General features: G+C 39.3%; 1 protein-coding gene across 4 annotated transcripts in view; it reads left to right on the forward strand.

Annotated features, from left to right (window-relative positions):
- Positions 1-27,828, forward strand: part of DDX58 (DExD/H-box helicase 58) — a 37,684-nt gene that overhangs the window by 5,811 nt on the left and 4,045 nt on the right. For 3 of the 4 annotated variants that reach the window (XM_032308894.1, XM_032308896.1, XM_032308897.1), the window contains exons 3-16: positions 4,307-4,488; positions 5,538-5,685; positions 7,167-7,289; positions 8,981-9,082; positions 9,505-9,658; positions 10,232-10,490; positions 11,593-11,755; positions 13,155-13,274; positions 16,168-16,325; positions 17,317-17,452; positions 18,471-18,619; positions 21,870-21,960; positions 24,429-24,599; positions 25,861-26,012. In XM_032308894.1, coding sequence (XP_032164785.1) covers positions 4,307-4,488; positions 5,538-5,685; positions 7,167-7,289; positions 8,981-9,082; positions 9,505-9,658; positions 10,232-10,490; positions 11,593-11,755; positions 13,155-13,274; positions 16,168-16,325; positions 17,317-17,452; positions 18,471-18,619; positions 21,870-21,960; positions 24,429-24,599; positions 25,861-26,012 — 2,108 coding nt within the window. The remainder of the gene's footprint in view (positions 1-4,306; positions 4,489-5,537; positions 5,686-7,166; positions 7,290-8,980; positions 9,083-9,504; positions 9,659-10,231; positions 10,491-11,592; positions 11,756-13,154; positions 13,275-16,167; positions 16,326-17,316; positions 17,453-18,470; positions 18,620-21,869; positions 21,961-24,428; positions 24,600-25,860; positions 26,013-27,828) is intronic. The other variant, XM_032308895.1, reaches the window with a different exon arrangement.

A 27,828-nucleotide genomic window follows, 5' to 3' on the forward strand; every position in this document is an offset into this window, starting at 1 on the left:
ATCTCCTTCAATAAGGGAAATAAAAGCAAAATTAAACTATTAGAACTACACCAAATAAAAAGCTTTTGCACAGCAAAGGAAACCATCAACAAAACAAGACACCTACTGAGTAGGAGAAGATATTTGCAAATGACATATCCAATAAAGGGTTAATATCCAAAATATATAAAGAACTTATACAACTCAATACCAAAACATCAAACGATCTGATTAAAAAATGGGCAGAAGACATGAATAGACATTTTTCCAAAGAAGGCATACAGATGGCCAACAGACATATGGAAAGATGCTCAACATCACAAATCATCAAGGAATACAAACAAGAGCCACAATGAGATATTAAGATAGCACAATGATATATCACCTCACACCTGTCAGAATGGCCAACACAAGAACTAGTAAGTGTTGGCGAGGATGTGGAGAAAAAAGGACCCTCATGCACTGTTTGTGGGAGTGCAAACTGCTACAGCCACTGTGGAAAACAGTATGGAGGTTCCCCAAACATTAAAAATAGAATTACCATATGATCCAGTAGTTCCACTATTGGATATTTACCCAAAGAGAATGAAAATACTAATTCAAAGGGATGCAGGTGCCTCTGTGTTTATTGCAATACTATTTACAGTAGTCAAGATATGGAAGTAACCCAAATGTCCATCCATAGAAGAATGGATAAAGATGTGGTGTGTATATATATATATATATATATATATATATATATATATATATAATGGAATATTACTACTCAGCCATAAAAGTGAATGAAATCTTGCCATTTGTACTAATATGGATTGATCTAGAGGGTATAATGCTAAGTGAAATAAGTTAGAGAAAGATAAACTTATATGGGGAATTTAAGAAACAAAATGAACAAAATAAAAAAGACACAAATGAAAAACAGACTCCTAGATATAGGGACCATATTGGTGACTGCCAGAAGGGAAGTAGGTAGAAAAATGTGTGCAGCAGGTGAAGGGGTGCACTTTTGTGATGAGCACTGAGTAATATATAGAATTGGTCAATCGTGTTGCACACCTGAAACTAATATAACACTGTATGTTAATTATACTGTAATAAAAATAAATAAAGCACAAAAATTAGTTGTATTTCTAGCCACTGGAAGCAAATAGAAAATGTAGTCCAAAATGAATACCACTTAGAATAGTCACAGAAGTTGTAATACAGTTAGGAAATACCTCGCAAAAGATGTGTAAAGTTCAAATGGAGCAAATGAGAAGTTGTTATTGAAAGATAATAAAGAAGTCCTATCTAAGTGGAGATATAGACCCATACACATGGAGAGAAAGACGTGATACCATAAAAATATCTGCTCTTCCAACATTGATTTCTATATTCAATACAATTTTAATAAAAATCCTACATGTTTTTTCATGTGCTTGACAAATTTCTAAATGATTCTAAAAGGTAAATGGAAGAATTATGATCCAAGAATAGTCAGGATATTTCCTAAAGAAGAAGAATTAAGTAGGCTGGGGTTTCCACTTATAAATAGCAAAATTTATGCTAGGCATTGAAACAGCATAATGTTGGTCTTGGCATCAACCAACTGACCAATGATACAGAATAAAGAGCCTTCAATTAAACTCATATATTTATGAAAACTTGATATATCTGAGATCACCGGGAAAGGAGGATCATTAGGAATGGAGGAGTTTTGGATGCCTGGGTGGCTCAGTTGGTTGAGTCCAGGTCATGATCCTGGAGTCGCAGGATCGAGTCCTGCATCAGGCCCCCTGCTCAGCAGGGAGTCTACTTCTCCCTCTGACTCTCTACTTCTCCCGTACTCTCTCTCTCTCAAATAAATAAAATCTTAAAAAAAAAGGAATGGAGGGGTTTTAATAAATTGCAGTGGGCCATTATAAACAGGATAATGTTAAAACCCAAATAAACCCTAAATTACATATCCATGTAAAATAAATTTGTATTCCTTAGCTCATTCCATTCACACGTAGCCACAAAATGAATTCACAAGAATTAAAGACTTAATTCTAAAAGCCAGAATTTAGCAATTTTAAAAAAGAATATAGAATAATATTTTATGAACTTGGGGTGTGGCAGGATTTGTGAAACAAACATTAAAGCATTATCCATAAAAGACAAACTGATGTATTTGTTGACATTAAAATTAAAAACATCTCTTTGTCAAACATGAAAGAAAATGAAAAAACAAGGCACAAACTGGAAGAGGATATTTGCAAAATATATAATCACCAAAAAGATTAATATCTAGAATATATTAAAAAGGCTTTAAAATCAGTTAGAAAAAGAAAGAAAACATCTACAGGGCAAAAGTGTGAACTTACATAATAAAGAATAGGAAATAAGAAAGGTTGATAAACATATGAAAAGATTGTCAGCCCAAATAGCAATTAGGGAATTGTGAATTAGGAATTCAATGAGGTAGCATTTTATTAACTACTAGACAGCAAAACTTAGGAAATCCAACAATGCTAAGGCTTGAAGAGGTTATTTAATCATGGGAAATCTTAAGTGTCATTATACAGAGTGTAAATTAATACAGTTTCTTTGAAAAACAATGTGTCTGGGCACCCGGGTGGCTCAGTGGGTTAAGGCCTCTGCCTTCAGCTCAGGTCATTAACCCCACGGTCCTGGGATCGAGCCCCGCATCTGGCTCTGCTCAGCAGAGAGCCTGCTTCCCTTCCTCTCTCTCCGCCTGCCTCTCTGCCTACTTGTGATCTCTGTCTGTCAAATAAATAAATAAAATCTTAAAACAACAACAACAACAAAAAAACCAATGTGTCATCATCTTACATAGTTCAACTGAACTCTTGTATTCCCCTGTCCAACAGTTTCACTCTAAGTATGTGCCCTAGAAAAACTCTTAACACATATATTGCAGCATACTGATTAAAGAATATTCATAGAATAATTGTAATAAAGGAAGCAAGCAACCAACCAAATAAAACTGGAAGCAATCCAGTGTCCTTCAAGAAGAAAATGGATAATAAAATTCTATAATAGTCACATGATCGTCCACTGTACTGCAATGAAAATGTATGACAACACAGGTGAAGCTTTGAAAAGTAATATTAAACTTTTTAAAAAGCAGAGAAAATTACATTTAGTAGGATGTCATTATGAAGTTCCAAACAAACCAAACTAAACGTATATATATATAAACTATATATATATATAAACTATATATATGAACTATATAAATATATATATATGTTTAGTTTGGTTAGTTTAAAAAAAACTAGTTTAGTTTAAAATATATATATATATATGTGTATATATATATATTTTTAAGTCTTTATTTAAAAAAATTTTTTTTAGATTATTTAGTTGAAAGAGCAAGAGAGCACACATGAATGGGGGGGGCAGTGTGAGGGGAGGGGAGCGGGGGCAAAGGCAGAGGCAGAAGCCAACTTCCTGCTGAGCAGGGAGCTCCTACCTGGGACTCCGTTCCAGGACCCATGAGATCATGACCCGAGCAGAAGGCAGGCACTTAACTGAGTGAACCACCCAGGTGCTCCTGAAGATACATTGTTGAGGTAATGAGTGTATGCCATGTAACTATTCAAAAAAATGAAGGGAGTAATACATCAAACACAGGATGGTAGTCTCTCTGCAGGGAGATGGAAGGTTGGGAAAAAAGGAAGCACACTCCCACAAAAGTATTGGGAAATTCTAGTTGTTAAGTTGGGTCATGGAGTCCCATGTGTTCATTTTGTTGGTATGCTCTTTATAGCCAAATGAAGAGTGTGGGCTGTGTAGTCAGACAAATCTGGTGATTTTAGATTGAAGAAGCATTCTTGAATTATTATGGTTGGAAATCATTTTTTTTTTCTCCTCAAGTTTCCCATTATACTTAATATTCTTTTCTGGGAGTAATGTAGAAGGTTAAATTCTTATGGGACAGGAATTAAGATTTATATTTCGTTTTGCTGGCTTTGCTACTTTGCTCGGGGAAGATACTGAATTGCATGATGGTTTGACTCACTGGAGGACAAGTCTGAGGTTGTAGCGAAGTCCATGGGGCACTTTGGAAGGAAAATTTTATACTGAGACCAAAAGTAAGAGTTCACGTTATCCTTGTTACTTTTTCCTAAGAGATGATAAACATTGTTAGAGGACCTAAAATGTTGGGTGCTTATAATAAATGTTGAGTTTTCTTTTTTGAAAGATCATTAATTCTTGAGGTGCTATACAGATATCTTTTGACTTCTCTTACTATACATTCAAACATAATTCCTATGATAACAATCATAAAATATCTTTTAGTTGGTTTCATAAAAGCCCCTGTTTTCTTCTTTCTTTCCAGGTTATTCTGGACTTTATGAAGCCATTGAAACTTGGGATTTCCAAAAAATTGAAAGTCTAGAGGAGTACAGATCACTTCTAAAGCGTTTACAACCAGAATTTAAAACCACAGTTAATCCAAAAGATATCCTTCCTGAAATATCCCAATGTTTAATTAGTCAGGAGTGCGAAGAAATTATACAGGTAATTTAATGTATTTAACACAATTAATTATAGTTAATTTAATACAAAATAATAAATTGGGGGGAGGTAATTTGAACATGGGAAATGTCTTCTGTTTTCTCCACTGATTTAGACCCGAGAAGGATCATTGAAATCCACAGAAGTCCTCAAATCTAAGGCATAATTACCTGGAATAGTATTTTTAGTTGTGAATTGAGTAATTTTTAATATCATGAGTTTTTTTCAGGTTTGGCCTATTTTCAGTTAAAATTATTACTACTTTTGTGAATAATGTTTTATACAAATTTAAGCAAAGTTGAACAAGTTAGCGAATAAAAAAGAACAAACGCTGTAGACTCTCATGGTTGAGCATTCAGGCTCTGCACACAAATTTTGTTAGAATCCTAGTTCATCCATTTTCTGGTAGTATGATCTTAGGCAAGTTAGTTTCTTTAACCTATTTCTTCATGTAAAATGGAAATAATAATACCTTATTAACATGATATTTTTAGAAGGATTAAATTAGATAATGTATGTAAGGTTCTTACATATGCCTGACACATAATAATAAGTGATTAATTCTAGTTTTTATGATGAGTAATAAAAATCATGTAGGTCCCATTACCCTGAAAAGAAAATTGTTAGTATTTTGTTATATTCTCCCAAATATCTGTCTGTACCAATACACCCATAGTCTGAATGGTTGTCAAATGGTTTGTTTCCTAGTATTGCTGATGATGATAGAGATAGATAAACGGTCTCAGAGGATTGGGAGTACCTGGCTTGACCTAGCATTGCCACGTGGAAAGACAAAGACAAGGGAAAGGGTGTCTTAAAAAACACTGTGTTGGATGGGGCAAAAAATGGTCATGAATAAGACCTATTGAACCACAGTATCACAGTATACAATTAATTTAAATCAGATAGTGCTTGAATTGCTATTTCTTCAATAAAAACTCACAAAAGGAAAACTTTTTTTTAAAACTGTGTAATGTGAATCACCATACAGTACATCTTTAGTGTTTTGAAAACTTTTAAAATGATTGATCAGCTCCAGTTGTCTTGCTTAGGTGTGTTCCAACAAGGGGCTGATGGCAGGTGCAGAGAAAATGGTTGAATGCCTTCTCAGATCGGATAAGGAAAACTGGCCCAAAACTTTGAAACTTGCTTTGGAGATGGAAGAGAGCAAGTTCAGTGAACTGTGGATTGTTGACAAAGGTGGGTAGGATATCCCAGCGAAGGGCCCTGAAGGTTTGGGAAGGTCTGAAAACATGCTCTGCCTTTCTCATAGTTCTACTAGGGCCTCTTTCATTCCTGCCTGTCCATCACTCAGTGTCAGAGGCATTTTGTCCTTCAGACACCCATGGCTATATGGTGACTCCATTCTCCAGTCTCTAGTGAGAGAGCAGCATGAAATTTGAGTTCTCGGAAGCAAGTGCTTACTTGCCTACAGAAGTAATATGGTTGTGTGTAACCCCTAAAATGGACCAGGGCAAACTGCTCTCATCCAGAATTAGCCCATCTGGCCCAAAGGATTTGGGGAAGGCAGAATCTGAGCTCACTCATCAGAGAAATGGCTTTAAAATTCTTTTTTTTTTTTTTTTTTTTTTTAAGATTTTATTTATTTGTCAGAGAGAGAGAGAGCAAGCACAGCAGGCAGAGGCTGTAGGATAAGCAGCCTCCCTGTGGAGCAAGGAGCCTCATGGGGGACTCAATCCCAGGACGCTGGGATCATGACCTGAGCTGAAGGCAGCAGCTTAACCAACTGAGCCACCCAGGCGTCCCTACCTTTAAAATTCTTGAGTGGAAGGTTCAAACTCCAGAACTTGCCCCCTGTTCAGACTAGAATTGTAATAGAGACAGCCTACTCCTCTTGCCTGCGCCATTGGGAACTAAGCCAGAACAGGATTGAAAAAGGAATGTATTGTGATTAGATATCTGTGCTGTCATGTGATTTCCTGTAGCTAATCTGCTCAGAGCATTGTTTTAAAATCCTGAGTTTGGTAAAGCAACTGTTTGGTCTTCACTTGTCCTAGGCAGCTTTAGATCACAAGTTGTTCTAGAAAATGACTATATAAATACCCATCTGATTTCTTGGATTAGGTCAGGAATGGAAGCCATAAATGTCTGCAAAGTGGTGTTTCTCTTGTTTACTTTATGTGAGAATCACCTGGGGATTTTGTTAAAATGCAGATTCTGATTTAGTAGGGATGCAAGAGCCTGCATTTCTAACAAGCTCTGGAGGTTGCTGGCCCATGTTCCACAGTTTGAATAATTAAGTCCTAAATGATATTGGAGTTCAGACTCCAGATTGAGGCATCACACTCAAAAAGATTCTTCTCCAGACACCTGGATGGCTCAGTCGTTGAGCATCTGCCTTCAATCCAGGTCATGATCCAAGGTTCTGGGATTGAGCCCCAGATTGGGCTCCCTGCTTGGTGGGAAGCCTGCTTCTCCCTCCCCGACTCCTCCCACTTGTGTTCTTTCTCTCGCTGTGTCTTTATCTGTGAAATAAATAAGTAAAATCTTTTTTAAAAAAGGTTTTTTTTTTTTTCATTGTTTTAGAAGGTGAAGGGCGTGGTTGTGAGAAATTTTAATGGAATATGAGAGTTTTAGGATTATGACCTCTTTGTAGGTCTTGTGCTCTCAAAACAATCAGATTAGATCAAAATTCTAAGGTGTCTTTTGGTCTCATACAGATGCAAAAAATGTTGAACCAAAAGTTCTTGAGGATGATGAAATGGAAACTTCTGACATACAGATTTTCTATAAGGAAGAATCAGAATGCCAGAATCTTAGTCAGAGCTCATCTCCACCCTCAGGTACCCAGCACTGTTTTTTCCATAATGATTTTCCTCAGGTATTTTGTGTGGGAACATGGCTTGCAGTATGAAAAGTCATAGTGTTATGAAAGGTTTTAAAGGAAAAGTAAGAAAAGATCATTTATTTTTCTTTAAAGAAAATATAATTTATATTAAAATAGATACTTTTTCTATAATTAAAAATACTGTTCTCTCACTTCTAAAGCTATTGTCAGCCTCTTTTATTTTCTTTTGTCACTAAGACATATGTACATGTCTATATTGAAAATGCAAATAGGGTCCTCCTGGAAACTTAAGTGTCTATGTAATTCAAAGTCAGCCCTGCTCTCTAAAGAAACACTAATGTTTGTGAGTCACTTGTTCACTTTCCTTTTATTATCTCAGGACTGGCCTGTAAGCTGATGAAGTTTGTGCACTAAACAAATGTGCCCAGCTGAGTTTGAGTGGGGACTGAGATCCAGCCTGTGCTCTTTGCCAAATAGGGCACAGAGGGGCTGTACCATCCCAGAGGATCTTTTTCTAATTTCACACAAAGGCACTGTATAACTTAGTTATAAGGTCCACCTTCTGTTTCTAGAAGCATGTTATCATGAGGGGATCGGAAAGTTGCATAACGAGGCACAATAAAGTTTTTTTTTACAAAAGGACCTCAGGGAAGACATTCTGACTAATACTGAGTAGTGTGAGAAGAAAAGTGTGATTTGGTGATAACACCTTAAGAAGATCTACAGATTACTTCTGCAACCAAATGAGACAAGTTGTTGTGGGGTTTTTTTTTTTTTGTCATTTCAGAGTAAAATCACTGAATGTAAATTGCTTTAAATTTTTCTGACATGTAAGGGACCTTAGTGAAATCACTTACCCTTTTAGAAATGTTCCTTTTCTTTAAAATTGGTTGGGGTCAATAGATGATTCCTAAAGTCTTTTCTAGCAGTAACATTCTATATGCTTATCTGTTAGTGGAAAAAAAGCCTCTGCTTATTTTTTTAAACTCCTGGTCATTTTGAGAGAAGATACCCTGCGAGAGCCTGCAAAATTGGAAAGCATGGTTGCTGTCCACTATTTCCATGGCTCTGGGAATTCAGTGTTGATAGTTTGTTGCTTTTCATAGATCTAGGAGGGATTTGTTGTTTGGTTCCATATACCATTTCCTTTTAACCAGTGGCCTTCTGTCTTGCCATGAATTAGGCCATTTTTGCTTTAGTTTCTCCTTACTAGACTTCCAAGACTATTTAAGAAAGAAATCTTTGTGGCTTTTTAAAGATTTTATTTATTTATTTATTTATTTGACAGAGAGAGATCACAAGTAGACAGAGAGGCAGGAGAGAGAGAGAGAGAGGGAAGCAGGCTCCCTGCCGAGCAGAGAGCCCGACGTGGGACTCGATCCCAGGACCCTGAGATCATGACCCGAGCCGAAGGCAGCGGCCTAATCCACTGAGCCACCCAGGTGCCCCCTCTTTGTGGCTTTTTAAAAGAATTCTTGCCATTGGTACTTAATCACTGAGGGAGAAGTTTGTACTTAGATCAGTGCAGAGTCTGGAAAGGTTAATAAGAGACAAGGATTCTAAAGTTTCTTAAACGACGCCCTTTTTGCTAAAGTCTGGATTCCTGTTTATCTGATAATAGATAGCTCTTTCCTTGATTCCTCAGAGCTGCAACTATTTGGTAATTTTGTCCCTTTTGTATTATAGCAGCCTCTCCTACCTGCACGCCTCTGAAGCCAAGAAATTACCAACTAGAGCTCACTTTGCCTGCTAAGGAAGGAAAAAACACATTAATATGTGCTCCTACTGGTAAGCTGATTGCTACTACTTATATGGGTTTTTTCTGTGTTTGCTTCCCCACCCCCCTTTTTTTCTTTATTTGAATACTGGGACAAAACGGGCAAGTTTCCATTTTTATCTTGTTCCATATATCTTTTGAGAAAGCTTTCCCACTAACATAGTCTCCAGGTTTTTTAAGGAACCTGAGGAGGGAAAGAAAAATGCCCTCTTTTAGCTTACTCAATGCTTTGACTATTTTATTTGCATGTTACCTAGGAAGTAGCTTGGTCTTTTTCTGTCCTGGTACAAATTCTGCTGCAGTTAACCCATTGACATTCCTAGTTTATTAGTTGGAGCGGTGGTTTTAGGGGAGCCAAAAAGAATTACCTTTCTGTAGAAATATTTTAGTATAATATCAGTTACATGTTTTCTTTTTCTTTGTATGTTAAAAGGATGTGGAAAAACCCTTGTTTCCCTTCTTATATGTGAACATCATCTTAAAAAATTTCCACAAGAACGAAAAGGGAAAGTTGTCTTTTTTGCTATTCAACTCCCACTATATGAACAGCAGAAATCCATATTCTCCGATTATTTTGAAAAACTTGGGTAGGTATAACAGTTGATCCATTTCTTTTTCTCTGGCTTCATGTAACTGGTGTGTATTCAGCTTTGTTTAATATTTGGAGAGCTAGGATTCAAAAATTTATAATAGATTTAGCTTTTATATAATCTAGATGTAATTAATTTTTATGAATGCAAGTGTGGTAGGTATGCTTGAAATCCTAAACTCCTTTGGTTAGCTCTTGCTTTCTAAGTAAATGACTTGAGATCCATTTTACATTTCAGTGACACATTTAACTTTTTAATGATTTTATAACTTCTTCACTATTACTCTTTGAAGTACTACTTTCTTTCTTAAGATTTGAAGGAATTAACATACTCACTAGCAATTTTGCATTTTGTTTGCATTTATTTGCATAAAAAACCAAATTTGTTTGCATTTATTGACCTTTAACTGTATGTATGACTCTGTGCTAAACTAAGTACTTGACTCCAGATATATTCCTTTTGGAGGTAGGGGGAACTTAATCAGTTGATGCTCTGAGCTACTGTTTCATGTCTTCATGGTTCCTCATTCACATCATGGTTAGTAATAGGGAATTTTTTGTCATTTCTCAGGTATAAAGTTGCAGGTATTTCTGGAGTAACAGCTGAGACTGTCTCAGTGGAACAGATTGTTGAGAACAATGACATCATCATTTTAACTCCACAGATTCTTGTGAATAGCCTTAGAAATGGGACCATTCCATCACTCTCTGTCTTTACTTTGATGATATTTGATGAATGTCACAACACTGGTAAAAACCATCCTTACAATATGATCATGTTTAATTATATAGATCAGAAACTTGGAGGATCTTCAGACCCACTGCCTCAGGTATCTCCAGAGCCAGATGGATTTCTCAGAAGAACTATATAGTACACCAGTAGTGCAGCACATGAAGTTCTCTTGCCCTAATAACTGTCTGTTTAGGGAGCATAGGTTAGAAGAAATTCAGCATGGTACCCGTAGACAAAATTTAGTAGCAGTCACATTTTTTATAGCTTCTTCTTCTAGAAAAAAATTGGTGGCTAATTAGATTCCTTGCTAATGAGTCAATTATTCAGTATTTACTGAGTTGCTATTCAGGTAAGATAAAAATTATTAGGAGACCATTAAGCTAATACACACACACATATGTGTGTGTGTATAAATATATATATAATATATATATAAATTTTATACTATATATGTATAAATTTTACACATAGTATAAAATTTATATATTTTTTCCTACAAATGTTACCGTGCTGAATTCACACACCTACCATTCTGAATAGCTATTGTTTCCCAGCTTTTTTTTTTTTTTTAAAGATTTTATTTATTTATTTGACAGAGAGAGATCACAAGTAGGCAGAGAGGCAGGCAGAGAGAGAGAGAGGAGGAAGCAGGCTCCCTGCTGAGCAGAGAGCCCGATGCGGGACTCGATCCCAGGACCCTGAGATCATGACCTGAGCCGGAGGCAGCGGCTTAACCCGCTGAGCCACCCAGGCGCCCCTGTTTCCCAGCTTTAAAGAGAGCTGAAGGTACTTGTTCTTTTATCCCAGCCAGTGTGACATGGTTGCCTTTAGAATGGAGTTATGTCTGATTTCAGTCCCTTTCCTTTTAGTTCTACACATCTTGGGGGACACAAAGATAGAGAAGAGAGAAGTCCTGCCTTGAAGGGGTTTTTGCCATTAGTTTCTTTGCTAATTCATGTTTGTTAAGTTGTGATTCCTGCATCTATTTAGTGCTTTGCCTAACAGGGACCTTTCCATTTGCAATGTCATAGAGAATATCAGGGGGGAAAAACCGTGTTCTTCCTCTTTATCTGAAATTATTTAAAAAAACAAAAAACAAAAAACCCAAACCCTACTTTAGCAGGAAAGGGTTGCATGGGGGATTTTGGAAATGGCATGGTGTTTTCCAGACGTCTGACAATTTGGGATGCTTCTCACAGGTCATTGGGCTGACTGCCTCGGTTGGCACTGGGGATGCCAAAAACACAAAGGAAGCCATGGAATATATCTGCAGACTGTGTGCCTCTCTTGACACGGCAGTGATAGCAACAGTCAAAGACAACTTGGAGGAACTGGAAGAAGTTGCTTATAAGCCCCAGAAGTGTAAGTGGAATCCCATAGCAAGCCCTTTAGAACTTTGTTATCCTCTGCTTTTCTTAGCTCAGAGACATTTGAATGAATACTGAAGTTTTACTTTTTCCTTTTAGTAGAAAATATTTAACTCCAAACTTAGGAAATAATTACACTTCATGGTTCTCTCCACCGAGCTCTATCCTCAGTAAGTGGATGAACCTCAGGAGTGGACTGTCAAAAGCAAACATTCTTACTCTTGGTTCGATGATTTTGTTTTGTTTTGTTTCTGATGAAGTTCTTATAAGGATACTAACAATGAGAGAGACATGATGAGAAAATCAAAGCATGTAAATGGCCAAGAGCTAGCTTAGTCCTTCTGTGTGTTGCAAGCTTGAGGAGGATGCTGTGTGCTCATTCATTATTTGAATATGTATCTGATGATTTGGGTTGAAATCATGTTTTTCCTCAGATCAGAATATGATTTTTTAAAAAATCAGCTTGCAAATGTTTATTAAATTTCAATGCTCTACTAACCCATTGAGGGAGAGAGGAAGAGGAGACATAATGTGCCTTCCTCCTTGCTCGGGGGATGTTGTAGGATTGTATAAGGCAGAGTAAACACACATGAAATAGGAACAGTTCAGTTCTTATCTGGGAGCTTCCTATAAGGAGTTTAGGGAAGGTACCCAATCTAAGTTTTTTAGTATCAAGTACAAATTTCTTTGTAATCCAGTCCCCTCTGCCCCCTGCCTGTAAGCCCAACCATGTTGCATTCCTCTGAGCTCCTCAAGTGCATCTTGTCCTTCCTCCATTCCTCTCCCTCTGTTTATCCCACAACATCTCCTTTGGAAGAACCAGAGATGTATTTCTTTGTGCTCCGTGTCACCTGGCACAGCTCTTTACTGTGGTTATTTGGCTGTGTATCTTTCTCTCCCCTGAGAGCACAGACCTGTCTGGAGCACAGGCTGTGTTCTTTTCAACTGTTCATCACCAGAACACGGCACGTGGTAGGCAGTTATTACGTTTCTGCTGAAACAATGCGGTAATGAATTTTAGGAACAGTGTGAGCACTTCTGGGGGTTGGGTGGGAAAGGAGAAAATCAGAGAAGTGTTGTATTTGCAGAGACAGGATGGACACCAGCCTTGTCAGGATAGAGGCTCTATGCTGAGTAACAGGAAAGCCAGAAAGAGAAGTTGGGTTCAACCTAGACCATGAAAGATGGAGATGTTAGAATCTGTGCAGTAAGCCCGAGGGAGCTATTGCAAGGTTTTTGAGCATTTGATACATCATTTAGACTACCTGCCTTTGAGGTTGGGGGCCTCAGGTCTTGCAGAAGAAATAACAGAGGCAGAGAAAGGTGTGCAGATACCTACTTTAAACTATAATGTGTTCTTCCTGAAAAATACTCATTTTGTTTGATGGCTCTAGTTTTCAGGAAAGTAGAATCCCGGACTACTGACAGATTTAAATGCATCATATCTCAGCTGATGAGGGAGACAGAGAATCTGGCAAAGAGTATCTTTGATGAACTCGGTACCGTAACTCTTGGTGAGATAAATCTCCTTTTCTTTTTTTCTTTTTAAATTCAAAGTAAATCTCTGTGGACATACATAACTGAAAAATACCAAATCTAAATTGGTTCATGGCTTTCTTAAGCCTCCAAATTAGCTTTCTGTTCTGACTTCCCTGTTTATGTGAATGAAACCACCATTTCCCTGATGGCTCCGATTGAAACAGGCAGAGATCTTCGATTCTTTCTTCTTTTGAGACTCTCGTGTGAAGTTACCAAGTTCTGTTCTTGCTTTTGTTCCTTCATTCATTAACCAGATACTCATTTTGCCCTTTAATGGAAAGAACAAGGTTAAAGACAAAGTCCTATCCTCGGGGAACTCACAGTCAAATAATGAGAATCAGATGTGAGCAGCTTCCACACAACAGGGAAGAGGTACACCCTGGGTGCCCTGGGAGCTCATGGGAACTTTGGCCTGGAATGGTCTGCAGGGAAAGCTTCTTGGGGTGGAGTGGTGTCTGAAGCAGTCTTGAAGTCAGCCAAGTTAAGGAGAGACAACCAAGGGAGGTTGAAAAGGCATCAGGCATTGAAGGAAGAGTTTCAGGAACTGCAAGCATTTGGGTACTCCTAACACATGAGTAGCAGAAAGGAATGATGCTACAGAGGCAGGGACCAGACCAGGAAAGGCCTGGGAGGCCAAACTGAGTTTGACTTTGTCCTAAAAGCAGGGGGAAGCATCTAAAGATCTTAACCCGATCCATGATGTGATGAGGATACCAGTGAACAAAGAGGGCCAGAGGCAGTCAAGACAGCTAGTGGAGGGAGGAACCTTGTGCCAAGCACTGCAAACAGGATGTGTTCCGATTTCATGGCTAGCTGGTTTTGGGTGGGAGTGGGGGGTGACTTGTACCAGGCTTCTGTATTGCACACTTGTTGGTATAGTAGTGGGGAGTGCTGGTTCCAGAACGGGGAGCAACTTTGGAGATGTTGAGTTTGTGAATTCACCTTTCCTCACACGTACTTTGGTTTTACTCTTCTCCTCTTTCACAGCTTTCTTTAGGACTTACGCTAACAGCTATCTGGCTAGTTTGCCCACCCCCACTCATTTTTCCATTCAGCCCCCTGTTACCTGAAATACTAGTTTTATCATGTCAGTATCCTGCTTGAATCTCTCTGCCTTACATGCAAAGCTCTCTAAGCCTCTAACCTGCCAGTCTGGGCCCTGCCTGCACAGTCTGGTTCTACTTATCTTTCCAGTTTTACATTCCACTCCTTCCCTACTCCAGTCCTTTGATTTAGCCGTTCCTTAAACATGTTCATTCTCTTGTCGTCCACTTAGTGCTCAGCAGTATGATAGCTGATGGGGAGATAGCATGGACCCTGAGACAAGCTCCTGCCCTTGAGGCATTTCCAATCCAACGGTAAAGCCAAAGTTAGATAAGGAATAATAAAACAATGGGATAGGGGTAGGTGGGTGGTGGTGATCAGGTGTGTTTCAGGCAGAGGGAACAGCATGTGCAAAGGCCAGGAAAGCGGAGAGAGTAGGAAGACATCCATTAGCCCTGTCAAATGAAGGAAGCAGAGAAGCTGGAGATGAGAATCAGAAGCAGGCTAGATCACAGAGGATCCTGGGAGCTGGGTAGGACGTTTAAGTGGTAGGGTAACAAAATGTTTCATCTGTAATATTGGAAACTCTCTCTGCTGAGTGGGCAGTGAATTGCGGGGGCGGGGGGGGCCAAGGCAAGAAGTAGGGAGACCACTTACGAGGCTGTCATGTTATCCAGGAGCATTATGATGTGGTCTGATCTAGGGAGTGGCAGAAGGGTGGAAGACATGAATTTCTACCTTCTTATTCTTCCCACTTCTAATTCCCTATCTCCGCCTTTCTCCAGTCTACATCCTGTCAGCTGTTCGTTTCCAGATTGCTTAGCTCATTTTCACACCTACTCACATTCAAGAAATACTTGTTAATTCATCTGGTTTACCCCCTTGTTTGTCGTTGGAGCTGGGAAAGAAGATGTCAATGCTACTTGTCTGAATAGCCTCCTTTGTTCCTCCTGTTAAACATGAATGGGTGAGAAGAGCAATTTCACCCAGAAACAGAGCTCTTGCCTGTGAGTTTTACTAAACTGTGCTCTTCCCAGGGAGCCCTGGAGATCTGAGCCGCTTGAGAATAGGATTCTTCTGTCTTCTGCATCCTTTTACCACCAGCAGCCTGCACACAGCCTGGACCAGAGCTGATGCTCGATTTTTGGACCGAGCAACTGAGGCATAGCTTAGGAGATGCACACGCACAGAAGCACCCATGACAAGCATCTTTGGAGTGCCTGTTCTTTGCTGGGTCCTGTGAATGATGCTGTGGAGATCAGAGAGCTTGAGTTCACACCAAGACAGAGGAGACTCTTGAGTTCTGTCTCTCTTGCTTTTAGATGCCTTCCTCATGAATCTTTTGAAACCTATTACTTTTATTTACTGCTTCGTTGTTAAAGGCAAAGTTAGATATTTTTTTCATGTCCACCATTTTACCTCTGGGCTGCTTTGCTCATCAGCTCACAGAGCCGGCAAGCTTTCAGTATCGGACACACCTGGATCTGCATTCCTGTACCCCCTGCCCTGTGCTAGCTATGTCACTTTGGGTGAATTACTTTGCTTTTCTGAGCTTCGGTTTCCTCACGTGTAAAATATAATATCCACCTCAGAGATTTGTGAAAATGAATGAAATTATGAGTGTAAGACGCTTTGATACTTGGTGCAGAGTAAGTATTCAGTAAGCAGCCCTGTGCCAACCAGATTCACTACAAAAAACCGCCTGTTTCAGGAGAAGTACTGTGCTTACGGGAGAGGAAGGAAGAAAATCGGAGGGTGAGGCTTGCTTAGAACTTTAAATGAATGACCACATGGCACAATGAAACACTTTTTTCTTTTTTCCAGAAAATGTATCTCAAATTCAAAATAGGAGTTTTGGAACACAGAAATATGAGCAGTGGATCGTTTCCGTTCAGAAAGCGTGCATGGTGGTTCAGTTGCCCGACAAAGATGAAGAGAGCAGGATTTGTAAAGCCCTGTATTTGTACACTTCCCACTTGCGGGTATGTGGGTTCTTTGTAGTGACATATTTTAGTTGCAGCACCTCCTGGGAGGTTGGCTCTGGGAGCCAACTTCTCACCCTGTTCCAAGAGCTCACTTAGGGACTTTCCGAGTGGTTCCTCTGAAGCAAACTTTAAAGTTATCCCATTCGGCATCTTCTCTGTCTGCTTACTGAAACGTAACACTAGTAGCCACAGGATAGAAACAGATGCTGGGGCTCTATACCATGTGCCTCTAGCATTCCCATGATTGACACGATTGGAAAAAGTTGGGGGATGATGAACATGATTGTAGATATGCGGTTGGTGACAGCCATCTTGAGAGTTCAGTAAGCGACTGCTTTTGCCCTATTTTGAAGTATGGGTGCTCTTACCTTTGGCAAAGCCACGTGCTCAGAAATCCAGGGTCTTTGGTTGTTTTCTGGTTAACCAAGAAGTTAAGAAATAATAACCATCACCTCTGCTGATCATGCTGTTCAGAGTATTTAAAAATGCACTCAGTCTGCATGTGTTTATAGAATTTTAACGAACTTAGTTGCATGTTTGGGGTAGGCAGTCAGCGCCAGCAGTTGGAACAGGTGTTGTTGCAATTCACTGATGGCTCTGGATGAATGAAGAGATTAAATTCAGTGTCTGAATCAAGAGGCAAGTTGATGTGGAAGTTGATTTGCTTTTGTTTTTTGTTTTTTAATCTTTGACATGCATTTTTCTTGTAAATTTTCTCTTTCCCATCCAAGGTGGAATTCTAGACTCCAAAATGATCCTAATTGATTAATAATCCTAGCTAATTAAGGTTTTTTAAAATAGTATTTGGTTCAAAGGTTTTATTGTAGTACCATTAGAAACCACTCATCTTAAAAAACTAAGTTGGAATAGATTTAAGAAGAGCTTATTTTAAAAATTAATTCCATGCTAAGTACAGCTAATTGAATGTGAGTATAGCAAACGCATTGGACACTGGAAACATTGAAAACTCTGTTTTCATTTCAAACAGAAATATAACGATGCCCTCATGATCAATGAGCATGCACGGATGAAAGATGCTCTGGATTACTTAAAAGACTTCTTCGCTGACGTCCGAAGTGCAGGATTTGATGAGACTGAGCAGGACCTCACTCGTAGATTCGAAGGTGGGTGGTGTTAGAGGAAGAAGCCATTGGAGCCTGGTGACTCCAGGGCAGGATACTTATATTGTATTGCGTTTACTTTACGATGATGCTCAGGGAGTTGTCCTGGGCTTAAGAAGACAATTATAGACACCAGGACTATTAAGCTTCAGTGAAATATGGTGCTTATGGGAAAAATATGCTGCTTTCACTGTTTCTTATTTTGAAAAAGGAAAAATGGGATTTGCAAAGGACACGTCCCATAGAAATTATAATAGGTAGTGGCACTTTTTTTCAATCTGTAAGAAACTCTATTTTTTTTTTTTTTTCAGTTAAATTAGCCAACATACATCATTGGTTTTTGATGTAGTATTTAATGATTCATTAGTTGCATATGTCACCCAGGGCTCATCAGATCATGTGTCCTCCTCAAATGCCCATTACCAGTTACTCCCCCCCCCACCCCTCCCTGTCCCTTCTTCAACCCTCAATTTGTTTCCCAGAGTCCAGAGTCTCTCATTATTGAGAGGTGGTGGCATTTTTTGGTTCAACTTTTAGTAATTTTACAAAGCTTTAAGAATATGTTTAAAAGTGTTTTAATGATTTAAAGAGATTATAATTTATATATACTATATATAAATTTATATATATAGAAGAAAACCGAGATGGCCCATAATCCTATTGCTCTTGGATTAAGAAGTATATAGGAAGATTTGAAATGAAAAGTAAGTCCTTCTCCTTCTCTCCAAATCCTTTTCCTGAAGGTAATTACTGCTAATAAATTTGTTTGGCTTATATCAAAGTATTAAGTATACATAAGTGTAGCCCAGTGGTGTGCTGCTATGCTTTGAGCACCCAGCTGTCTGGGGAAAAATAAGTATGCATTTATTGCTGCATTTTTAATATATGCATTAAAGCAGTGGTTATTACTCTTGGGATTCTGGTCAAAGATTGAGAGATTAACTGAACTATAGATAAGGTCACAGTGTGTTCTAAATTTCTAGACTTTATAAGCCATTTACGGAATGTTCCCCTTTTGCAGAAAAATTGAAGGAACTGGAAAGTGTTTCCATGGATCTCAGCAACGAGAACCCTAAACTAAAAGATCTCTCCTTCATCTTGCAAGAAGAGTACCACTTAAACCCAGAGAGTAGAACCATCCTCTTTGTGAAAACCAGAGCACTTGTGGATGTAAGCTTCTTTCTTCTTGTGGATAACAAATCGACCCAGTACAAAAAGACATTCCTTTCCTCACTGCTCTGCAATCAGGCACTCACCCAATTAAGTGTGGGTCTGTTTCTGGGCTTCCTATTCTGTTCTGATTATCTGTTTGTTTATCCTTATACTAATACCCTACTATCTTCATCACTCTAGTTTATAGTAAGTCTTGGTACCTGTAGAGCAAGGACTTCATACTTTAAAAAATTCTTTGTTAACTAAAAACAATTTTAGCCATCCTCTGAGCATGTAATGTTATCTCCCTAGGGTTTTAAAATTTATTTTACTATATATGCGTTTCAACTAATACATTTGAGCATTTTTCATAAACTTATAAGCCACCCATATATCTTCCTTGGTGAAGTGTCTTTCATATCTTTTGCCCATTTTATTTTTTTTTTTAAAGATTTTATTTATTTATATGAGACAGAGTGAGAGCCAGAGAGATCACAGAAGGAAAGGGAGAAGCAGACTCACTCTTGAGCAGTGGGGCTCAATCCCAGGCTCGCTCCCAGGATCCCAGGATCCCTGAGATAATGACCTGAGCCGAAGGTAGATGCTTAACTGACTGGGCCACCCAGGCACCCCTCTTTTGTCCATTTAAAAATAGGATTTGAGGAGCACCTGAGTGGCGCAATGGGTTAAAGCCTCTGCCTTTAGCTCAGGTCATGATCTCGGGTCCTGGGATTGAGCCCTGCAACAGGCTCTCTGCTTAGCAGGGAGCCTGCTTCCTCCTCTCTCTCTCTCTCTCTCTCTCTGTGCCTGCCTCTCTGCCTACTTGTGATCTCTGTCAAATAAATAAATAAAAATTTAAAAATAAATAAATAAATAAAAATAGGATTTGATTGATTTCTTTATCATGATATTGTTGAGTGTTTAAAATATTTTTTTTATATATTCTGACAAAAGTCCTCTGTCGGCAATGTGATTTTTAAATATTTTCTTCTGATCTTTTAATTCTCTGAACAATATCTTTTACTGATTGAAAGTTTTAACTTTCCATAAATTCTATTTTACCAATTTTTTCTTTTTGGAGATTGTGCTTTGGTATTGTATATAAGAACCCTTTGCTTAGCCAAGATCACAAAGATTTGCTTTGTTAGCTTCTCCAAGTTTTATAGTTCTGCAATTTACAATTAGGTCTACAATCTATTTTGAGGTATGGGTTGAGATGCTTTTTATCTTTTCATGGGGCTGTCCACTTGCTGGAGGACTGTATGTTGAAAAGATTGTCCTTTCTCCATTGAATTCCCTTTGTAACTTTTCGAAAAATCAGTTGGCCGTTTTATGTAGGTCTATTTCTGGATTCTCTCTTCTGTTACATTCACTTACATTTATTTATCCTTTCATCCTTCCTGTACTGCTTTGATTAGCTTTATGGTGTGAGTCCTCCAACTTTTTTCCTTTTTTCAAAATTGTTTTAGCTATCTTCCTTTGCCTTTCCATTTATATTTTAGAATCACATATATGAAAAATCTGGGATTTTGTTTGGGATTGCATTGAATCAAGAGATAAAACTGGGGGAAAGTGACATCTTAACAATATGGAGTCTTGGGGGTGCCTGGGTGGCTCAGTCGTTAAGCATCTGCCTTCGGCTCAGGTCATAATCCTGGGGTCCTGGGATCAAGTCCTGCATCAGGGTCCTTGCTCAGCGGGAAGCCTGCATCTTCCTCTTACACTCCCTTTGCTTGTGTTCCCTCTCTCACTGTCTCTCCCTCTGTCAAATAAATAAGTAAGATCTTTTTAAAAACGAAACAAAACAAAACAGTATGGAGTCTTCCAATCCATGACTATAGTATATCTTTCTCTCTTCTGTATTAGTTATGTATCGCTGGTAACAAATTACTTTGAAACTTAGTGGCTGGAAACAACAAACTATTATCTTACAACATCTATAGATCAGGAATCTGGGAACAATTTATGGATGATTCTGGCTCAGGATCTCTCAGCAGGCTATAATCACCTCAAGGATCCTACCTGAAAGGGTTAACTTCCAACCATATCTGTCTGGCTGTGGAAGGCCTCAGAAGATGTGCTTCTGAGCTCACTCATGGTGGGGCTTTTCCACAAAGCTGCCTCAGAGCACGGCCGCTGGCCTTCTCTAGAGTGAGTGATCCAAGAGAGATTGAGAAAGTATGCCTAATATGGAAGTCATAGTCATTTCTAACTTCGACTTGGAAGTGATCACATCTTCCGTTTTTTATTTATTAGAGGCAGGTCAGTAAGTTCAGTTCACATTTGAAGGGAGGGGATTACACAAGAATCTGAAGACCAGCGGGTGGAGATCACGGGGAGCCACCCGAGAGGCCACCTACCACATCTTCTTTGGTTTCTTTTATCACTGTTTTGTTGTTTGCAGCATACAGATTCTGCACGTATTTTATTAGACTTATACCTAAGTGTCAATTTTTTAATGCTATTGTAAATTATACCTGTAGTTGCTTGTTGCTGGTGAGAAAAAATACAACTGACTTCTGTACATTATCTTATGTCCTGGGATCTTGCTAAAACCCACTTATTCTACACAATCACTATTCTGAACATTGCTTTTTTTTTTTTTTAAGGATTTTTTTTAAATTTACTTGACAGACAGAGACAGCCAGAGAAGGAACACAAGCAGGGAGAGTGGGAGAGGGAGAAGCAGGCTCCTGGCTGAGCAGGGAGCCCGATGCGGGGCTCGATCCCAGGATCCTGAGACCATGACCTGAGCCTAAGGCAGACAGTTAAAAACTGAGCCACCCAGGAGCCCCTGAACACTGCTTTTTTCATTTAAAAAAGGTCTCAGAGATTAAATTATATCAGATCACAAAAATCTTAACCATTATATTTAATTGCATAGAATTCATTTCCAAAAAACTTTTTGTCTCAGGTTTGTCAGTTAGAGAACTACTTACTAAAAGTTTTTCCTTCTTGCAATATATCAATATTGAATTAATAGTTACACAAATGTGTTCTACAAATAGTGTCCAGGGGCACCTGGGTGGTTCAGTGGGTTAAACTGCTGCCTTCGGCTCAGGTCATGATCTCAGGGTCCTGGGATCGAGCCCCGCATCAGGCTCTCTGCTCAGTGGGGAGCCTGCTTCCCCCTCTCTCTCTACCTGCCTTTCTGCCTACTTGTGATCTCTCTGTCAAATAAATAAATAAATAAATAATCTTAAACAACAACAACAACCAAAAAAAACCCACAAATACTGTCCAACTGATAATTGCTTTTGATTTTCAGGCTTTGAAGAAGTGGATTGAAGAAAATTCTGAGCTCAGCTTTCTAAACCCTGGCATATTGACTGGACGTGGCAAGACAAATCAGAACACAGGTACTATATTAGTGAATTAGAATTAGGATACTATACGATTATTTATAATATATTAAAATTCTTTTTTTTTTCCCAAAGATTTTATTTATTTACTTATTTGAGAGAGAGAGTGAGAGATCACAAGTAGGCAGAGCAGCAGGGATAGAAGGGGAAGCAGGCTCCCCACTAAGCAGACAGCCCGATGCAGGGCTCGATCCCAGGACCCTGAGATCATGACCTGAGCCGAAGGCAGAGGCTTAACCCACTGAGCCACTCAGGCTCCCCTCAAATTCTTTTTTAATGCTTGTATCAGTCAGGGTTCAACTAGAGAAGCAAAACCATTAAGTGATTATATACTCATACATATATACATATATGTTGCTTGTGTGTGGACACAAACACACACAAACTCATAGGGATTTGGGAATTAGCATGCACAACTGGTCTGGCAAAGGAAGTCCGAAATACTTGGGATAGGTGGACAGGAGCAGGTCTGAAACCCACAGGTGTGAGCTATTCAGAGACTCTGAGGTCTGGGACTAATGCCTAAGCCCTCTTTCAGAGGGTTGATTGATTATGTGAAGTCATCTGAGGATGAATCCCTTTTGTAACTTAAATGTCAAGTGATTAGGAACTTTAATTACATCTGTGAATTCCCTTCACAGAAGCACCTAGATCAATAACTGGGTAGTGTAGTTCAGCCTAGCCACAGCAAAAAGCCATCACAGTGCTCAAATACAAAAACTTAAAGGCATCTCCTCTTCCCATCGGTCCTTCAGATGAAACCAAAGTTATTTTTTAAAATATTGTTTGAGCATGTCACTCTTTTTCTCTAATTTTCAACCAGTAAATTTAGAAATAAAAATGTTCTGTTTCTATTTTATTGTTTTTTAAGCTAGAGATGCTTTTATGTGTATTATATATTTTTTAATGTTAAAAAAAAAAAAGTTCAGGCACAAAATCCTGCAGTCTAGCTACAGTGGTTGAAGGATGAAGGGGTGCCTCTGTAATCCTCCAGGAGGATCCCTGGGTGGCCAGCCCTCACCTGACATTCCCGTAGCCGTGCTCCCCAACCCTCAGTGACCAGCCGGGACAGATACTCATTCTGTTCCTCCTGTTCAGTTTTGTGTCTAGTAAGCAGTCCCCATCCTGTCAGTCCTCAGGCATCACTCTTGTACTTTCCCCTTATGCAGATTTTAAACTTTGGGAATATAATAAGTATATTCAGATTTCGAAAGTTTGGCTTTCAGTACTAAGTTTGGCTTGGTTCAATACCAAGTTTCGAAAGTTTGGCTTTCCAATACCACATTACTGCAGTTGGAATTCAAAGCTCTGCCGTCTGACTCTAACATGAGTTGATTTTCAAATTTTGTTATTTCTTTACAGATAAGCATTCAAGATAGTTTCTTGTTTGTTCGTTTATCCATCCATCACCCATCCAGCCACACTTATTTAGAAACTTATTCTGTACCAGTTATTGTGCTTCTGCCAAATAGCCTTCCCCAACCCCAAGACTGGTAGAGATTTCTCTCCTCCCCATCCCACAGATGCAGTTCCTAAGATATCAGTATTATACCAATTTTATCAATAGCTTCCTATTGATCTCCCTTCTTCCATGAGATCCTTGTAGATAAAAATGACCTTTTAACCATTGTATTTTTATCTGACAAACTATAATTGCTGAGTAAATGATGAACAAGTAGATGACTAAGTTTAGAAATTCATGAAGTACGGCGTCTGTCTTGGGCACGCTCATTATTCAGTAGAAAATCATGGTAAAAAGAAATTGTTTTGGCCTTAACAAAATATATCTGAAGATTTTGGCTGCCAACGTACAGAAAAAAAACTAGAACTTTTATAAATTCTCTTAACTCGGAGGTGGAGACCACTGAAATTCTTTTCTTTCTCAGTATATCACTGGCTGAGGACTGCACACTGTTAGGGTTTCAGACTTAAATTCAAGGCCCGGTTCTGTGAGTTTATCATACTTCCAAAACCTCAAGGTCTTCATCTGTAAAGGAGAATTGTAACACTTGCCACATCAGCCTCAAAGGGCTTTGAGAAATTCCATTAATTAGCTGTGACACTGTTTTGCCAAACTGTAAAGTCCTATACAGATGCAAAGGCATTACAATGAATTGTTTTGCAAAAAGACTATGAATTATTGATAGTTGTTGATAGTTTTGCAAAAAAAAAAAAATCCATATTTGTTTTGCAATAGAGTTGCACAGCTGGTTAGAGCCACAGCTGGGATTTGAACTCAGGCAGTCTGTGGCAGAGTCCAAATTGTTGAACACCACCCTAATGTCCTCTCTAAAACAAGGATAGGAATAGGCCCTACTGCCTAGGGTTGTTTTGACATCATGAATATAAAGCACTTTTCACAGTATTTGGCACGTAATAACACTCCGTTATTAATGGCTACTTTTCAAGGGTAAAGTTCCCTCTTTGATAAGTTGTGTAATGAATGCCCTCTGACTCTGACTCAGGAATGACGCTCCCAGCACAGAAGTGTGCATTGGACGCATTTAGAACTGATGGAGATAAAAAGATTCTGATTGCCACTTCAGTTGCTGATGAAGGCATCGACATTGCTGAGTGTAATTTGGTCATCTTGTATGAGTATGTGGGCAATGTCATCAGAATGATTCAAACCAGAGGTGAGAAGAGCTTTGATTCCATTACTAAATGGCTGGCGATTTCTCTGATTTGTGAGTGTGTCTGTCATTTAGAAACATACTCTGTCCTAGTCATTGTGTTTCTGGCTTTTTCTCCTTTATTGAGCCATTGTGGCTATAGGACCATTGGCACCATGGACTCTGGCGTCTTTGGCCCCAAAGGCGGCTTACTTGATCAGGATTGTGTGGGTACAGTTTTGCCCACTAATATGTGCCCCATTTTAATTCTTGTTTATGATGAGTACTGTTTACTTGACCAACATTGACTGACATATTTATGGAAAGATAATTCCCACTTGGATTGAGACTTTGGCAGCCAACATGTGGACCCTTCGTGGTTGTGCTTGTGGTAATGATGGGCCCTTGTATTCTAGAAGAGATACTCCATAGAATTCTTCTCACTTGAACTAGGTAATCTCCTAACTAGCCTCTCTTCCTTTTTCCAATTTCTGTAACAACAGCTGCATTTTACTTCCTGAAAAACAGCTCTGGGGCTGGGCATGTCACTGGGCATGTCTGGGCATGTCACTTCCCTATATAGAGACTCCATTATCTCCCAATTTACATGGTGTTAAAAAGCTCACAGTCCAGCACCAAATTATCTTTCCAACCTATTTCCCATTCTTCCCCTTTATTCGTTATCCACTTCTGCCAACCTGACTTCATCATTTTCTCCTTGTCGAAGAAAGCGCTCATGTACTGCTACTCATAACCTTTGTTTTACTTCCTCCCTCTTCCCCTGCTTCTGTATCACCTGTCCCTGATCCCCCAGCTGGCAATAAACTTGAATGCCCATATTTCTTTTCATTTATCTTCCTTATTTTACTTAGTATTTCTACCTGTATTCTGGTGACTGTGAACATATCTATTTCCCCACCTGCTTGAAGGGTCTTGAGGGAGGATCTATTCATTATTCATATTGGAGTGCTCACGGTGTCCTCCTGAGTGTTCAAGCTGGATTGTCTTTAAGGCAGTGTCTCTGATAATGTAGCTGTCCCGTTACACTGCCTGGAGACCGACCCCCCCCCAAGGAAGCCAGCCTAAGCCGCGCCCCCGGCTTAACATGTAGTTTAATATGGAGGCACACACCTGCATTGGGAGTTCCTGCTCTAACAGCTCAGCTGTCCTATGAAAGCAGGTATCAGTGAATCAGAATTGAATTTTAGGAGTACCCCTTTGTTTACCACTTCTCAAATTTATCAGAGTTCTAAGTCAAAGACACCAAATACTTATTTTCTGATAGGCAGAGGAAGAGCAAAAGGGAGTAAGTGCTTCCTTCTGACCAGCAATGCTGATGTAATCGAAAAAGAAAAAATAAACATATACAAGGAAAACATGATGAATGAATCCATTTTAAGGCTTCAGACGTGGAATGAAGCAGTATTTAAAGAAAAGGTAAGTCTTTTATTCTGTGTCACTCTTGCAGAATCTGACCATGAGTAACAAACAGAATGTGAGGGTAGTTGGTGCCTTTTATCATATTGCTCTGAGTGTTACATGAGAACACTAAGTTTATGCTTAAAATTTTGTCCCGCAGTAAACATCAGATTCATTCTGCTTTGGGCCTCAGTGAGATTAAAATGTATGTTATTAGCGCTAATACTTGGAGTGAGGTTTTTAGTTAGTTATAAAAGGGCAAACCGAGTTAGATGGCCCTCAAGTTGGTAGCTCATCCTGAGGACTGCACCCTAACATGGCAAAACACAGCCTTCAAATCTGTCGCTAACATCCGGAGTCCTTGGAGAAAAGCTCCCCATGCACAGTGCACGTTAGAATGCCTGTTTGTAGGTGCGGGTAGGAACGCACACTGTGGAGTGGTGAATCTGTTTAGTTCAGTCTCTTGATAGTGACCTTCATTTTACTGCAATTTCCTCTATAACACAGAAGCATGGAACCAGACGGTTAAGAAACAGAAACATGCAAATACACGCACACACAGGCTTACGTGCATGCACATACAAGCACCCCCACACTTTCTCTAGACCCTTTGCAGAGACTTTCATCTTAGGATCTCTGCCACTTAGAAGATATGTGACCTCAGGTAGTTACTCTGTCTCTTAAATCATCTGTCTCCACATTCGTAAAGTTGAGAAAGCAATGGTATTTAATTCACAGGGCAGTTTTAGGGATAAAATGGAGGTATATGCATTGCTCAGCACAGTACCTGGAATCAAGTAAGTGCTCAAAAAATGAGAACTGTTATGGACTGAGGCATGAGGCAGACTTTAACTTCACAGATGAATCTTTCAATTCAGTAGACCAACTCCATAGTGTCCATAATTTTGAAGTCATAATCTCTTTACTCAAAAATAGTTTTGAGAAGCAGTGGTCTAAAGCAAATTAACATTTTAGCACATAAAAGGACAACTTTATGTCAGTATTCACTCATTTTTAGAAAATTTCTACCTAAGTTTAGAGACTAAAATATTTAAAAATACTTCTTCCACATTTTAATTGAGGAGAATTGCAGGGAAATTTTCTAGTTCCTCTTTAATTTTCCTCTTGAACTTTACTGAGAATAGAGGTTTTCACTGAGTCATCTTCCCCTTTTGTAGCATATGTTGATGTTGGCTGTAAAATCTTTAAAACAGTAATAGCTTTACTACCCATGACATAATTTTTATCTCTTCCACTGGGTGACCAATGACATAGACTCATGTGTAGCAGGGGAGAAAGAGTAAAAGCCTGTTGAGGGAGATGGAGGCTCGGCCATACCCAGACTCTTTTGTAGCCGGCTCACCGGGGCGAGGAGTGGGATGAAGAGAGAACAGGTTATGTATCTGTTGAAGAGCACCTGGGATTCCCCGAACAGTCATAGAAAATGGGCAGCGGTGGGAAGGGATGAGAGGGAGCCCAGAACCGGTGCAGCCAGGACTTGTTGGTGGCTGGTCATTCCGTGGGTGGGGCTGGGCGTTCTGGCTCTCCGCGGGGTCTGCCCTGACATCACAGGCAAGGGTGGTTACCGTGTGGCAGGGCAGAGCATGGATCCCTCCTTGGCCTTCTCTGACACTGCTAGGTGGGAGTGTGCAGACGCTTTGTTAAAGTGGAAATCTAGGTGCCCCCTCAGTCTTTGCTGGCATGGGCTGGGGTTAGACCATAGTTGTTTGTTCCGTTCTGTGATGTTTGGCAGAAATAGAAGAGCCACTGTCTGAAAGTTTTTTGTCTTGCTAGGCTGTCCCTTTCCTGGTCGTCCTTTGACTAGAGAGAGTAA

Source organism: Mustela erminea, chromosome 12, assembly GCF_009829155.1.
Source record: "Mustela erminea isolate mMusErm1 chromosome 12, mMusErm1.Pri, whole genome shotgun sequence".
Classification (NCBI taxonomy): domain Eukaryota; kingdom Metazoa; phylum Chordata; class Mammalia; order Carnivora; family Mustelidae; genus Mustela; species Mustela erminea.